This window comes from Astyanax mexicanus, chromosome 13 (assembly GCF_023375975.1).
Source record: "Astyanax mexicanus isolate ESR-SI-001 chromosome 13, AstMex3_surface, whole genome shotgun sequence".
In the NCBI taxonomy this organism is placed as follows: domain Eukaryota; kingdom Metazoa; phylum Chordata; class Actinopteri; order Characiformes; family Acestrorhamphidae; genus Astyanax; species Astyanax mexicanus.
In genome coordinates, this window is record NC_064420.1 from 34,206,527 (window position 1) to 34,220,918 (window position 14,392).

The 14,392-nt window shown below is 39.1% G+C and overlaps 1 protein-coding gene across 1 annotated transcript in view; it reads right to left on the reverse strand.

Moving 5' to 3' along the window:
- Window positions 1–6,139: 6,139 nt before the first annotated feature.
- The window catches only part of LOC103036463 (kelch domain-containing protein 8B), a 155,513-nt gene continuing 147,260 nt past the window's right edge, over window positions 6,140–14,392 (reverse strand). Inside the window, exon 6 of the mRNA XM_022677396.2 lies at window positions 6,140–13,264. Within this exon, the coding sequence (XP_022533117.2) occupies window positions 13,068–13,264 (197 nt within the window). The 3' untranslated portion in view covers window positions 6,140–13,067. The remainder of the gene's footprint in view (window positions 13,265–14,392) is intronic.

Genomic DNA, 14,392 nt, shown 5'->3' on the forward strand with positions numbered 1-14,392 from the left:
GTGCAGAACCAAATAAATAGTTATACCAAATTAAAGAAGGCTTTCAGGAGGTAAAGAACCATTTAGAGGTCAATATAGGCATTTGCCTTGTCTTTGTGTACATAGAACCTTTCCCTTCTTTCCCTATCTTTAAAAAGATACATCAAATGAACAGTTGCATCCAGAAGTAAGTGTTGGTTACCAGGAACAATAAATGATATTCAATCTAGACATATATGTTTAATATTTGTTGGTCTATGTATACAGAAGTAGGACAGTTCCTGGTGATTTTGCATTAGGGATGAAATGTTGATGAATCAGAGCTAGACCTGGTAATGCATCCCGGACTTGTCATAGCACAAAGTTTTTAAGGCAAGCTCTTAATTGCAGCAGCAGGTGGACAAGCATTGTCCTTCTGGAACAGCGCAACCCACCAAGTTTCATTCTTGTCAGTTGATTCCTCTATATATATATAAAAAATAGATTTTTTTTGGGTGTCAATTAACAGAAATAATTTTATAGCCAATAAAAACGCAACATTTTTTGCAGTTTATTTCATCAGCCAGACATTGTTATCAATACAGTGTTTCTCACTGCTGTACAGGGCATTGCATAAGCTCATCAATGCAATTTATTTCAAACAGGAAGACAGCAGGACAGAGGTAGGCCGCACACTATTGACTGACGTCCAACGTTTTGGAAATATGTCACTGCCTTTCAACTTGACCAAATTCTAGCTTAATACCAAGTGCAGCGATGCCAGATAGTTGTTCTATTTTAGGTGCATTTAAGAAAGAAGGAATATAGGTCTGAATAAAGCACTATTAACCTAAAAAGAATTTCTCCAAATGTTAGAAGGGCTCAATTATCCAACAAATGAAGTACAAATAAGGAAAAAGTTGGGGCATGAGTATGGAAAAGATCAATTACACGCCAAATGTCTTTTAAATGTTGTGATACGAAACGGCAGGAGTACAAAGTGGTAAATGCTTTACTCTCTTTATTTTTTGGTATGTTTTGCAGGCCTGAAATGCACAAAGGTATGTTAACAAATGACATAAAAACTGACCAGACCACACATTAAATATTGTGTGTTAATATTGTCTGCAGTGTAAATTTAAAGACATTTTTTGTAATACAAAAATGTATTTATTTGTATGTATGTATTTATGCAATGCATAATTAAAGTAAAGTAAATGTAAAAAAATGCATTTCACATACTTTCATAACTTTTTCTGATTAGTGTTATACAAAAAAGAAAGAATCCCAAAAGTGAGAAATTACCCATATATTATTATTGTGGGAAGGGCTTAATTATCCAACAATTAAAGTACTTTCCAACCAAGACAGATAGTTTCTTCTCCCATAATGTTTAAGCTTTTCTTCTGAAAGTTTCCTGTTTGTGAGGAAATAAATGCACCCTGAGGTGAGTGCAGTCTGAGGCCTTTTCTAATATGCTGACTGTGTGCTTCACGGGGATAAGCTCTCTTACCCTAGAAGTGTCAAGGCCATCCATGATATCATTAAGCAATGTTCTTATTGGATTAGGATGCAGTGCAGTGGCAGAAATAGAATCCCTGAGAAACTGCAGTAATTTTACCTGTTAGATTGTTCTACTGTCAATACAGATTTTTCTCTTTGTGTGAAAGTGATATGCCATTGTAAAATATTATTTTAAACATAATTATGTGAATAGCCCTTAAATAAAGTGGAGCGGAAAAACAATTCAGTGACTTTTAAATACTACCGTCAGGGGCCCCCAGCATTAATCATGCTGGACTGATTAATTGCTCTGTGTGTTTCCCTCCTGAAACAGCCCTGATGAATAATTCACTCATAAGTGGTTTTTAATATCAGTGATGTTAAGGGTCTCAGAGCAGTTAATCTCTGCAGATAAGCCACAAACAGAAGACTGATAAACAAAATCAACCCTGTCATCTCATTCTACACTAAATTAATTACAGTGATATAAATATAAGCTGCCAAAACCATTAACGTGCACAGCTGTGAGAGAAAAAAAAAGTTTGTGAGTAAATTAGATGTAATTTGGTTCTGCTTGAAAGCCTCTTAATTGTGGTCTGATCTGATCATCAATTCAGAAATGATAATAAAGAAAGACTAAAGTCTAATTATTAATATCCTCAATATTGTACAGTGCATGTATTTTCTAAATAAAGAGTTGGAAATGTGAGGCCACTGAAATAAAAGTGATACAATAACTTAATTAAAACTTAATTATTAAATGATGATGTGGTAGTCACTCTAGAAAAAATTCTAGAGCATTGTCATTTATAGCTTAGAGCAACCATTCTTTTTTATGCTGGGAATGTACTTTCTTCCTCATGTATTTTAGTGTGTTATTGTTTTTTTATGTCATCACTTTCAGACATATCTGCTCCCCGGAGGCCCTGTCCCAATTCTTGCCCGAAGCAGTAAGCTTATGCCTTAAGCATTTCCTAGAAGGGGAGGGAGGGAGCATCTCTAAACACACTTGGTAAATAAATGGAAAAAAATGGGAAAATCAACAGTCTTGCACACATACTGTATTAGACACACTAAAACAAGCAGTGTGAATAATGGGACATGGCCAGTGTTTCCAGCAGTTACAAGTCTGTAGGCTGTTGCCTCATTATTCACTTCATGTGTCCATAGGCCCCTTAAGCACCCCTCTACCTCCCACATCTCTGTATACATAGTCATGTGTTCTGTTCATTCATGGCCTAATCTTCAGCATTATCTGCCACTACTCTTTACTTGTTTCACTTTGTATTTTAAATAAAGGTAAACTTTTTTACTAGTATTTATGCACAGTCTCTAACTATCCCACTCACCACAATAACAACAGGTAATGTGGTCTAAGCCATCTGTCATTTTCTAGCGACCCACATACCACCTGTAATGATGATCCAACAGTCATCTAGATGCGGTTGCTTGACATTTTAAACTAGGTCTAGTTGTTAAACTACATCTGTGGTTAAGTGGAGGGTCAGTTCTGGCAGTGCTGTTACAGTCAGATCTAAAACAGACTGCAAGCTACATTAAATGTAATATCAATGAAGCAATCAATAATATGTAATATTATTTATATTACTGTCTAAATAGTCTAAATATGAATTTTTATTTCAAGTATTAAGAGACCATGAACATTGTTGTTTTATTCTATAAACTACGGACATAATTTCTCCCAAATTCATCATCAGTTAGAGCAATTATTTGCAAAAATTAGAAATGGCTGAAATAACAAAAAATATGCAGAGCTTTCAGACCTTAAATAATAAAAAGAAAAGAAGTTCATATTCATACATTTTTAAGAGTACAGAAATCAATATTTGGTGGAATAACCCTGTTTTTTAATCAGAGTTTTCATGCACCTTAGCATGTTCTCCTCCACCAGTCTTACGCACTGCTTTTGGATAACTTTATGCCGCTCCTGGTGCAAACATTCAAGCAGTTCAGCTTGGTTTGATGGCCTGTGATCATCCATCTTCCTCTTGATTATATTCCAGAGGTTTTTAATTTAGTAAGCTCAAAGAAACTCATCAGCTCAAAACTCTTGTTTTGAGCTGTACATTGTATGATTATTTAGCAGTAGTTCAAAAGTGTTTTATTCCACTGTGACTGGGGTTTAGTTCACATTACAAGACTCATTATTAATTTCTTTTTTTTGTCTTAAATAGATTTGCCTCTTGATGGTTCATAGTCACACGGTGCTGTTTGAACATTTGTTAACCCTTTACATTTTTTACATGCATAAATTTGACCTAAATCCTCAGTACTTTACTTTTTAGCACTGAGGAACAAATTTAAATTCCTCCAAACCGTCCTGTGCAAGACTGATCACACCAGGTCACACCAGACACTGAAAGCAAAGGCTAAAATCTAAATATTAGATATCAGAAAAAATTCTCATGTAAATCTTGTCCTTGTTTTCAGCAAGTTTCATCAAACATTTCCCACTTTTATAGGTAATACCTGAAAATGTCCCTAGATGTCAGTGCTTTACAGGGTTTGTTGTAATCCAGCAGGTATGGGTGGGTGGCATGGGTGATTTCAGTATGTTTTATTATAAGCAAAGAAATAATAAGAATGGTGAATGTAATGCTCATCAGGAATAATGTATTTAAAATAAAGATCTGCAACAGTTTGCAGCAGAACTATTAACCTGTAAGAAAAGAATAATGATCTAACAGTGAGGCTAAATGCCCCCCTAACCTCGCTCCTTAAAAGGCAACACTTAACTTGTCAGTTCTCGCAGAAAGTCAGTCAGTGTGCATGAAGCAAGACCCCGGGTGGCTGAAGTGTGCAATCAGTCATGACAAAAGCCCAGTGGTAGGCTGTTCTTTCCATTGCTCAGGATTTTGAAATCTCCCAAAATGTCAGAGCCAGTTGCCAGGGCAGCGAATAAAAATACCCTCTGCTATCTCTCTCTCTCCTTTTCTCTCTTTCTCTTACACACAGAACAAGGATATCACAGTGTTTTAATAAAGGCAGTTAGCTGACCGTGAACGTACGAGTTATAATGGTCTGGATCACATGGCCTGTCACTGTCTAATGAAGAGAGAAATTTAGAAAAGGATGAAATCAATCTAGTTATTACTGGCCTTTTTATGTGCAATGGAGCTAACTGGCCTAAAAGGTCAAAGTCTGATAAAAGAAATAAAAAATGCATCAAATACAAGACAAACATTTAATCCCAAATCAATAAACTAAACATGGTTCTTCTGTGATCTATGTGATGTGATGCACTTGAAAGATAAAACAGTCGTAAAAGCTCAAGCTTCACTGGCTTGGCTTAGTGTGTGTGTGTGTGTGTGTGTGTGTTTTATTACATATTGATGTCACTGAACTGAAAGAAGGCCTGCTTTCTAAGAATTTGACATTTCCAGCTTTGTGCACTGTTTAGCCCTCCCCCACCATACACACAATCTGACCTCTGAAATGTGTATAGTAATGTACAGTGGGTGGTGTGTGAACCCTTCTGAAATCAAATAAGAATCTAAAATGCGTGAGGTGCAAAAGTATTTAGTATTTCAATACTTAGTATTTAAGCCACCTTTCGCTGCAAGTATTTTGGGGTATGTCTCTACCAGCTTTGCGCATCTAGAGATTGAGATTTTTGCCCATTCTTCTTTGCAAAATAGCTCAGGCTCAGCCAGGTTGGATGGAGAGCATGATAACAGCAATTTTCATGTCCTTTGACTGAGCCAATCTTATAAATGAATATTCTTTGATCTAAACCATTCTACTGTAGCTCTGGCTGTATGTTTAGGGTCATTGTCTTGTTGGATGGTGAATGTCCTTCCCAGTCTTAAGTCTTTTGCAGCATCCAACAGATTTTCTTTTAGATTTGCCCTGTTTTTAGCTCACTCCATCTTTCTATCAACTCTGACCAACTTCCCCATCTCTGCTGAAGAAAAACATCCTCATACTATGATGCTGCCACTGCCATGTTTCACAGTGCGGATAGTGTGTTCAGGATGATGATCAGTATTACTTTTCCGCCACACATAATTCCTCAAAGCTGATGTGCAGGACTGACCAACACTTGCCCTAAACATTTTGAAGTAGTTATTCCTGAACCAGATACTGAAAGCTAAGGTTCACATACTTTTGCCACAAATATGTAATATTGAACAATTTTCTTCAATAAACACATAAGTAAGTCTAACATCTTCCTCTCATTTGTTTGAATTGGTTCTCCTCTTTTAGGACTTGTGTGAGAATCTGATGTTTTAGCCCAAATTTATACATAAATATGTAAAATACCACTAATTTTTAAGGTCCACTGTAAATAGCAAAGTTATGCTTTATTCAAGTTATGTTTAATTCTGAATGTTTTCTTCATTTGAACAACTGCTAGTCTGTCCAGTTGTTCATAAATCACAGACATAACAGGGAAAGGCAACAAGCAAGTAAATCACTTTGCCTGTTAGGGCCCACTGCGACATTTGAAGATGTTCTGTTGGCATCTACTTCATCTATAATGAATGGCGGTGACATTTGAGCAGGATCCATTTGTCATTTTTCCTCCGAGCTGGCCACATACACTCATGGTCCAGGGTGCGGTGCGGTGCGGTGCAGTCTGGAGCTGCTGTCACACTCCACTTAAATTAGAGAGAGAACGATGAGGAGAAGAAAAGACACACAAGCAAAACAGCACTGGACAGCAATGATCAAATCTTTTTATTAGAGAAGTCATAGTAGAGGCACTACCTCACATATATAGGCACTGAACTACTGGACTGGAGCCGCTGGCACGAACCTGCGTGAACCTGTGTTATCCCAGAGCACTGTCAGCAACCATGCCAGTCTGAGTGAAGGTTTCCATGTGATATGCTTTTGTTTTATAATAATCTGCACTTAAGAATAGAGGAACTCACTGGGTGCAGAGGTTTGTGGACTGTAGCATGTGGTGTGTTCATATAATTTACAGGTCAGGTAAAAAAAATGAGGACACTCCATGAAAACATTTGTTTTTTTCTGAACATATTCAAACTTATCGACACGCTAGCAAAATGTTTATACCATGTCATGGTTTTGGGCTTTCTTTCCTGTAGCTGAGCCTGGCAAGCTCTTCTTTATAGAATCCACTTTAAATTATTTACTGTATGAGGGGGTGCTTAAGAAATATGTGGGACCATGCTTCCAAAATGAAATAGGCTGAAATAGAGGGAGGTGGACCGTGCAACATGGCAGTGACCAAAAACATTCCAGAATTAGCAGTCAAAGCCTGGATCTTAATCTTATTGAGATGCTGTAGGGTGATTTGAAACTGGCTATGCAACTGAAAGAATACTGCATGGAGGAGTGGGAAATCTTATAAGAAACACCTAATTGAGGTTATTTCAGCTAAAGGGAGAAAAACAGCAATTTGGGCATATGGTTTAAGCTCCATCTCTAACTACTGTTTAAATGAAAAAAAACATGTCCATATGTTTAAATATGTTCAAAAAGAAAGGTTTTCATTGTGTCCCAATTTTTATACATGACTGTAATACTGTGCTGTACTTGCTTCATACATTCACGCTTCCTACCTGCTAATGTAACTGTCTTACAGTTTTGATATAAACATAAATGAAAAATGACAAGAAAATGTTCCAAAGGGTCCATGACAGGGAATGTACATCAATCTATTACCGGAAGATGAGCATCTAACACTAGGATTCTTTATTATGATATGAATTTGCTACACAAGCTCACCCTCCACATTCCATATGGTTCTGATTCATGACATCATTACAAAGCCTCTATGATGAGGTTTTTACAGCTTTTAGCTCTGCTTTAAAGTGAGTGTGTTTTGTGTATTCTGATGAATCTTATCAGCAAAACGTGCCACAGCCCCAAAGTGGTGATCTTCATAAACAGCTCCAGCATAGAAAGATTGTAAAATGTTGAGTTTTTTTTTTTACAAGTACAAATCAATGCCTCTGGCTAAAGAAGTTCTAAGATCTTGAAAAAAGTCAAGTGACGCCATATTAGACCACCATTACATTTTAAAAATTGCTTCAAATTGATTGTCAGAGGAGCATGAGCATGCTGGAATCTGGCTTGGTAATAAATATGATACTAAAAGAGAGAGAAAACTGTTGTCAGCTCTCTCACCATCAATTCTGATCTTATTAAAAAAAAAAGGTATATTACAAAAGCTAGCAAAGGAACACTTCACCATTATTAGATCTGTTACAATAAAGTTCAGACTTAACCTACAGGGATAACTGTTCTCATTCTGCTGAAGGGACTAGAATAGCGCCAAAGGACGCTGCTGGCTCCCCACGGCTGGCTGTGGCTATGCGCACTGTCTCAGCTCATTCACTTCAAGTGATTCTCCTGTGTACCATAGCCTCCGACATTACTTCTGACGTGAAGGATGTGAACGTGGCAAAACGTGCCACAGGCACAAAATCTGCAACTACAAAACTGTTCTGTTCTGTTGGATTGCAATGACATGTGTCACCAAATGTTTTCACACACAGTATTCCATATATTCCATTCAAGGTTTGAACCAGTATGAATGGTAACCTCTAGACACTTTAACAACTTTAACAGTGGTGTGTTTTTGTTGTTGTGTTTCTTTGATGAAGCTCCTCTTTGGCAGGTTTTGTGTTTTTTTTTTTTCTTCTCTAAATTGGAGGCACAGACTCAGCTATGCTCTGGAACATAGTACCAGCCCTGGACATCGATCCATCAAGCTAGCACGATCTGCACTTACACACCAATTACAAAGGTCAAAACACAGCATCATATAGAAAGGACAGACCCCAGCATCTCAGCTCTTCAAAAAACAAAAGAAAAAAAAAAGAAAAGAAAGAAAAGGTGAACAATGACAACCTTTCACCTCACACACATGAACAAGATCAAAACAAACATGTAGACCAACCAAACACGAAGCACTGGGAAAAGCTGGGTTAATTCACTGATCCAAACTAGAGAGGTTCACCACAGAGAAATATACCATGACATAGAGAAACATGATCAAAATCACAGCAACACAACTGCTACTGAAGGTCCAGGTGTTCATCACACTCTGTGTTTCCTACTAGAAATTCACAAACAAACTTGTGTAAGGAGAGGGGAGGGGGCTGGGATATATAGACTTCTAATCTTTGTGTCATCAACTAGTAAAATCAAGAAAAAACTAAACAAAAACAACAACAAAAAAAACAATAATTGATTGCCTATATTTTGTCTAAAACAACCTACAACCCCAAATGAGAAAAAAGTTTGGACAATATGGAAAATGTGTCATGTTACATTTAATCCAAGATATTTCCCCAATATATTTCGATTCAACTGACCACAATACATGCTTCCACTAAGTAATGGTCTATGCCAGATGCCTCCAAGCCTAGAGAAGTTGACACTGTTTGACACTGCTTATGGATATGGTTAGCATAAGGCTTTTGCCTTTTTTTTTAATTTTAAGTGGCATGTATGTGTAACTGTGTATTGTTGTGCTTGTCAAAGTAATCCTCTGTTCTGTGGTTCTATCAACTAGGGTTTTGAATGATGCATCTAGATCTGAGTGATCAGAGATTTACCTTATGTTTGCACCTTTGCCATTTGTTTAATTATATTAAAGATAATACCTTGCGATCTTTCTTTAAGGAACATTGTTTCTAACATTTTAATATTCCTCTGTCTCAACTTTTTTTATGTTGCAGGCCTGAAATTCAGGGATGGATGTATGCTAATACATTAAATGTGACTGATCAGATAAAACATGAAATATATATAAATGTAAGAAACACTTGTTTTCTGTGCCAACTTTTTCTGATTTGGGTTTGTACTTGAGAAGTTCTTTGCTTCTCAAAAAAACATAAACATAAATATTCATATTGCTCCTACTCTGAATCTGCAGGTCTATCAAAACATCTCTTCCAAAAAACAGATTGCTGGCAGATCCAAAGAACCCACCTTGGCTAGGGCGAGATGATTTATGCATGATTTATGCAAGTTGAGAATCGCTCACTCTACAGTGCGCTGGGCTCATGAGCCTCATCATGTAGCAGAACAGGTATAAAAAAAAGAGGTATATTGTTTTCAGAATCATCACAGCTAATCTACTCACACATCACCTGTGAGCTCCCACAGCCTGGAAGCAGCTCCCAGCTAAACCATATAACCCATTACTGAAACCACAAGCTATGTTGGAAATGCGCTTTTTGCATTTTCAGTGCCTTTGAATTTCAGCAAAGCTTGTGTTTGTATACAGCGGGACGGCGGAAATAAGCAATCGCTCCCGGTCCCCATGAGCTTTCCCCTTGTTCTGCACCGTCTCTGAACGAGCGAGCCTGTCACGGCTGCACACAGCCATAAACCTCCGGCGATCAGATCAGCCGCTAACGCTTCAGCTGTGACGTGCTGCAAAAGACTGCTGGCAGCCAGCGGAGTATCACAGTTGTATCATTAGGGAGGTGTAAATCATAACAAACAAGACATGCTGAAGGACAAGGGTGGGCGTGCGTATGTGCGTGTATGTGTGTGTGTGCGTTTGCATTTGCGCAGGACCCCATGTAAGAGTGTGTCTCTTTGATCACTGTGTTCGCAGGCAAGGCATGTGTCGTTCAAATGCTGGAGGTAAATGAACGGCTTTGCCATTCGCACAGCATTCATCACAGATAGTCACCCCTTAGGCGCACAGATGACTAAGAGGCAGCAGTGCACCCTGGAGACAGGCTAAATATGAGGGCATGAATATGTATAAGTGTCTTATTATCGAGTCAGGCACTGGGCCTCTTGTTAATGGCAGGCCGTGAGACCATCAGAGAGCGGGCCAGCATTTAATCAAGATGACCAGCGTGCTGGGAGTGCAAACAATATGGCAGACACAACCTACAACCATGATGAGTCCTCTGGGGCTCCACCTGTGACCCTGAAACTCAGAACCCTGTCATTTAGTTTCTGATTGCAGAGCCGTAATGAGCCTCCTGACCCCTTGTCATTGTTGATTCATCGATGGTGGAGAGTGCTGGCTGGTACAACATGTGTTATGCGTGTGCATGTGTGTAGGCGTACAGGGTGAGGGGATTTGAAAACATGGGCATGTGCATGTGAAGATTACCTAACGCCTGGCCCACACTACAGGATAATCGGGTCGAATTTGCTCTTCCCAACAATCGCAAAATATCTACCGATTTCATGCTGAGCGTAAACACGGTCTGATCCCTACAATTCAATCTTTAGCACTCCAAATTTCTCCCAGAGCAGTTGTAAATATTATGCAGGTTTAATATTTATGAATCAGTATCCTTTACTTAGTGGTGGATGCTGATTCTCTGGTGGGAAAAATTACTTACTTATTGTAGCTTCTGTACAACATTATAGCCTAATTTTTTTAAGTATGTCTTTAACTTATGGTATGTGTCCACTAGCAGTTTTCTTCAACGCATTTCCATGTGCAGTATTTCTCTGCTTGTCACATGTAGGAGTGTCCGTGCCGTTTTTGAATTCAAATGAAGCAAAAGAAGTATAGAATCATAATTAAGTTTTTTTGTAAATTTTAATTAATCTCACTATAATGAATAGTTCTATAAATCCATATTCCACCATTTTCAGCTTCTCTTTTGTGGTTAAAAGGTGCCTGTTTTGTGCTTGTGAGGTTTGTATGTGTCTGAAGTCACAGTCTGCTGTTTTCATGATTGGCTGAATACAGGTTCATTTAAATAAAGTTGAGCTCTGCTGAACTTTTTCGCCAAAGGGTGAAGCTGCATTCAATGCAACGCAACAATGCAGTGCATGCTGGGTTTTATTGAAATTAACAGGATGTGCTGAGAGCTTAAGTGCAAGTGGAGAAGTACCATTATGTATGCAACATACTTAATTATGAATGTATGGCCACTTTTCACTCAAGGGGAAAAAGTCACTAAGGCTGTGCTGTACCGTTCCATGCCGGTGCAGACCTATTAGCCCGATTACTATTTCTTTGCCCATTTGCAGCGTTGAATAATCACTACCTTAAAGAGTATGTAACTTAAAATACTTAATATAAAGCCAACTGAATATAAACTTGAGAACTGTGTTTTTATGCCAACTACCAGCCTCTTTAAACATTACTACTTGCACTGTCCAACTTGACCATCGCTGCATAAGCAATGCTGCCAATTAGCTCATATAAATTTGCTAACACCAGGTTAGCATGCTGGCAACCAGACTCCAGAATCCAACGTCATTATGGCGGCCGCCCAGCTAGCCATTAAGCAGATTACTCAGTCACAGGGGGTAACCATCCTGGTGGCTTTTCTGGTGGTGGTCAGGCCTGCTGACTTCATATTTTTAGCATTCCCTATCTTTTTCTTGGCTTTTTCTAAGCAAAAAGCACTCAGTTTCCAAGTCATCTACCATGACCGTTTACAACCAGTTTGCAAAAAACTCCCGCAAGGTTTTGAGGATGTGAGGCATCAGCTAGGTGTGCAGAATATTAAAATTCTTCTTTAAGGGCTGATCATTTAATGTGGGGAATTGGATGCTAACAACACTTAAATCAGTGTAATGCAAAATTAGTGAAAAATGTCTTGTGGGCTCTTGGTTAGGATTTTAAAAATCCTGTAGTATGGGCTAAGCATAACATAATTTCGCCCTGTTCTGAAATTAAGTTGCTGGCAACCCCTTGACAGCAAGCTTAGTCATCAGTTCTGCTGTCATTTACCTCCACAAATGCTTCTCCAGCATTTTCTTTTTATTAGAGTTGCCTAACAGCAGCAACACTTACGGCAAACCCACCCTTCCTTCCAACAAGTTCAACCTCCAATCAGATCCTGACTCCATCAGTTGTCATGCCAACTGCTCATTTAGCAGGTGTAATGGTTGTTCTATATATGGTGACTCGAAAGTCATAAACGCACTCTGTAGTGTTCTGACACTGATCAGTAATCGACTGGACTGAGCCGGGTCGCACTCTTGCTGGCTAATTTTGTCTCGATCCGTCTCCACAAGTTGCCCTAATCCCCGAACCCCATGCTACAGCGCAGGCATCGGTTATTAACCATTAGCGGAGTGCTCGTCTCTGCTCTAAGAATAACAGTGCTGAATTTCACACATGCATGGCTGTGAAGGTACAAAAACACACGCAGGCATACGCCTCCACTCCCGCAAAAGAAAAAAAAAAGAAAATAATAAAATAAAACAATCCTCACACATCATCTCTGCTTTTCCTTCAAGGTAATAGAAAAAGTGCTAAATGTGCTACTGCAGGCAAACTCTGCGGCAGCGTGGTGGATATGGCCCTATGTTCCTTTTGAGTTTAGCCAGAAAAGTACCCTGCTTTGATTGTGAAAAGACACAGCACAGATCAAAGGCGTCTGCACCACTGAACCTCTGTCTGTGAAGGTTTGTTTGTAGATAACAGATATTTTTTCTTTTACTTTTTTTGCTTTGCTTGTTTATCTGAGACCTCCAGCTTTCAAAGTCTATGGTCCATCCAGAGATCTGTGACTCCTGTAGACTCCTGCACTAGAGCCTGTGTCTGAGCCTGTGTTTTGAGCCATTGGCCAGACTGTGGTTTCGGTCTGTGTCTTTTGTCCAGGAGAGTCCAGCATTGAGTGCATTTATGTCTGTACCAAGGTGTGAAAGAGTGCACGCCCATATGTGTGTCAGACACTTTCTTGCAGACATAGGGCCTCCACTGCATTGCTGGGTCCCTGGGATACTCCTCCAATGACAAACAGCATGTTGGAGGTCTGCAGAGAAGTAGAAGAGCAGCGTGGGCTGGAAAGCGGAGCCAGAGCCTCCCATTTTCTCTTCACATGATTGTAGCTCTCTACTGTTCCCAGCGGCGATGGCTGATTACCTGAATCAACACACAAAAAACATACATTCAAATATGAACAAGTTTACTGGATTTACCATAGACATCGTCTTTCAAAAGTCTCTCCCTTCTGTTCGGTTGCAGAAAGCTGTGTAACTCCACCCATCCCCATAGGTTTCAATGGCAAAACAGACAACTTTCAATCACGTTTTCCAATATACTGTAATTCTACCTCCATTATTTAAATGCAACAGCTAGTGTACCTCTGCTTATATTGTACAATTTTTATATCCCACAAATTCATTTTTTAAAAACATTATTCAGGTCTATTTAAAACCGGTGTGGTTATTGTAGAAGGGCTGGGTTACACCTAGCCGGGGTGGGACCAATGACTGTATGGGTGGGACCATAGACTGTGTGAGCTCTGTAGAGGCAGCCCTCAGTGGCGGGGTTATTTAAATGAGTAGGCTGTCTCTCCACAGTCTTTCTCTCTCCTCTGGTCTCGGGTTTCAGGATCGCCAACATGGCGGAAGATTTTGGCTTCATTTTTATTGAATGAATGGGAACGGCGACACGGCGTCCATCTTTTTTACAGTCTCTGGGATTTACTAATACACTACATGCGTAAATGTTTGTGGACACCCCTTTTAATAAATTAATTCAGATACTTTAGCCACATGGACTCTGAGACATGTCAGACACTTCCGAGTTAGTCTGACATGCCTTTTTAATTTTTTGTTTGTTCTTAAGGTGTTACACATGCTTTTATTTTGTACAAACTCAGCTACAGCAAATTGAATGTTGAAAATGTGTCAATAATCTATTTTTTTTATGAAATTAACTCAAAAACAAAGACTCTGCATGTTTTGGTGGAAGCTCAGTGTATCTCACCAGCAATCGTGGACTCAGAAGGGATAAGCTGCAATCTTTTTCCTGACACACACACACACACAAAGTGAAGAAGTTCTGCCAACACAATAGGACCCTCTGGGCAGATAAACATGCACCTACTAGCTATATTGGAACCTATGAAGCCTCCAAGCATTGAGCTGTGGAGCAGTGAAAGTGATGGTGGTCCATCCACTACTTCTCGGATGAGTTGGGGGGTTGGCAATGAGGTGGGATGGGGATCATCCACAATTCTGAACTCAATAACACTCCTGTCTGCAA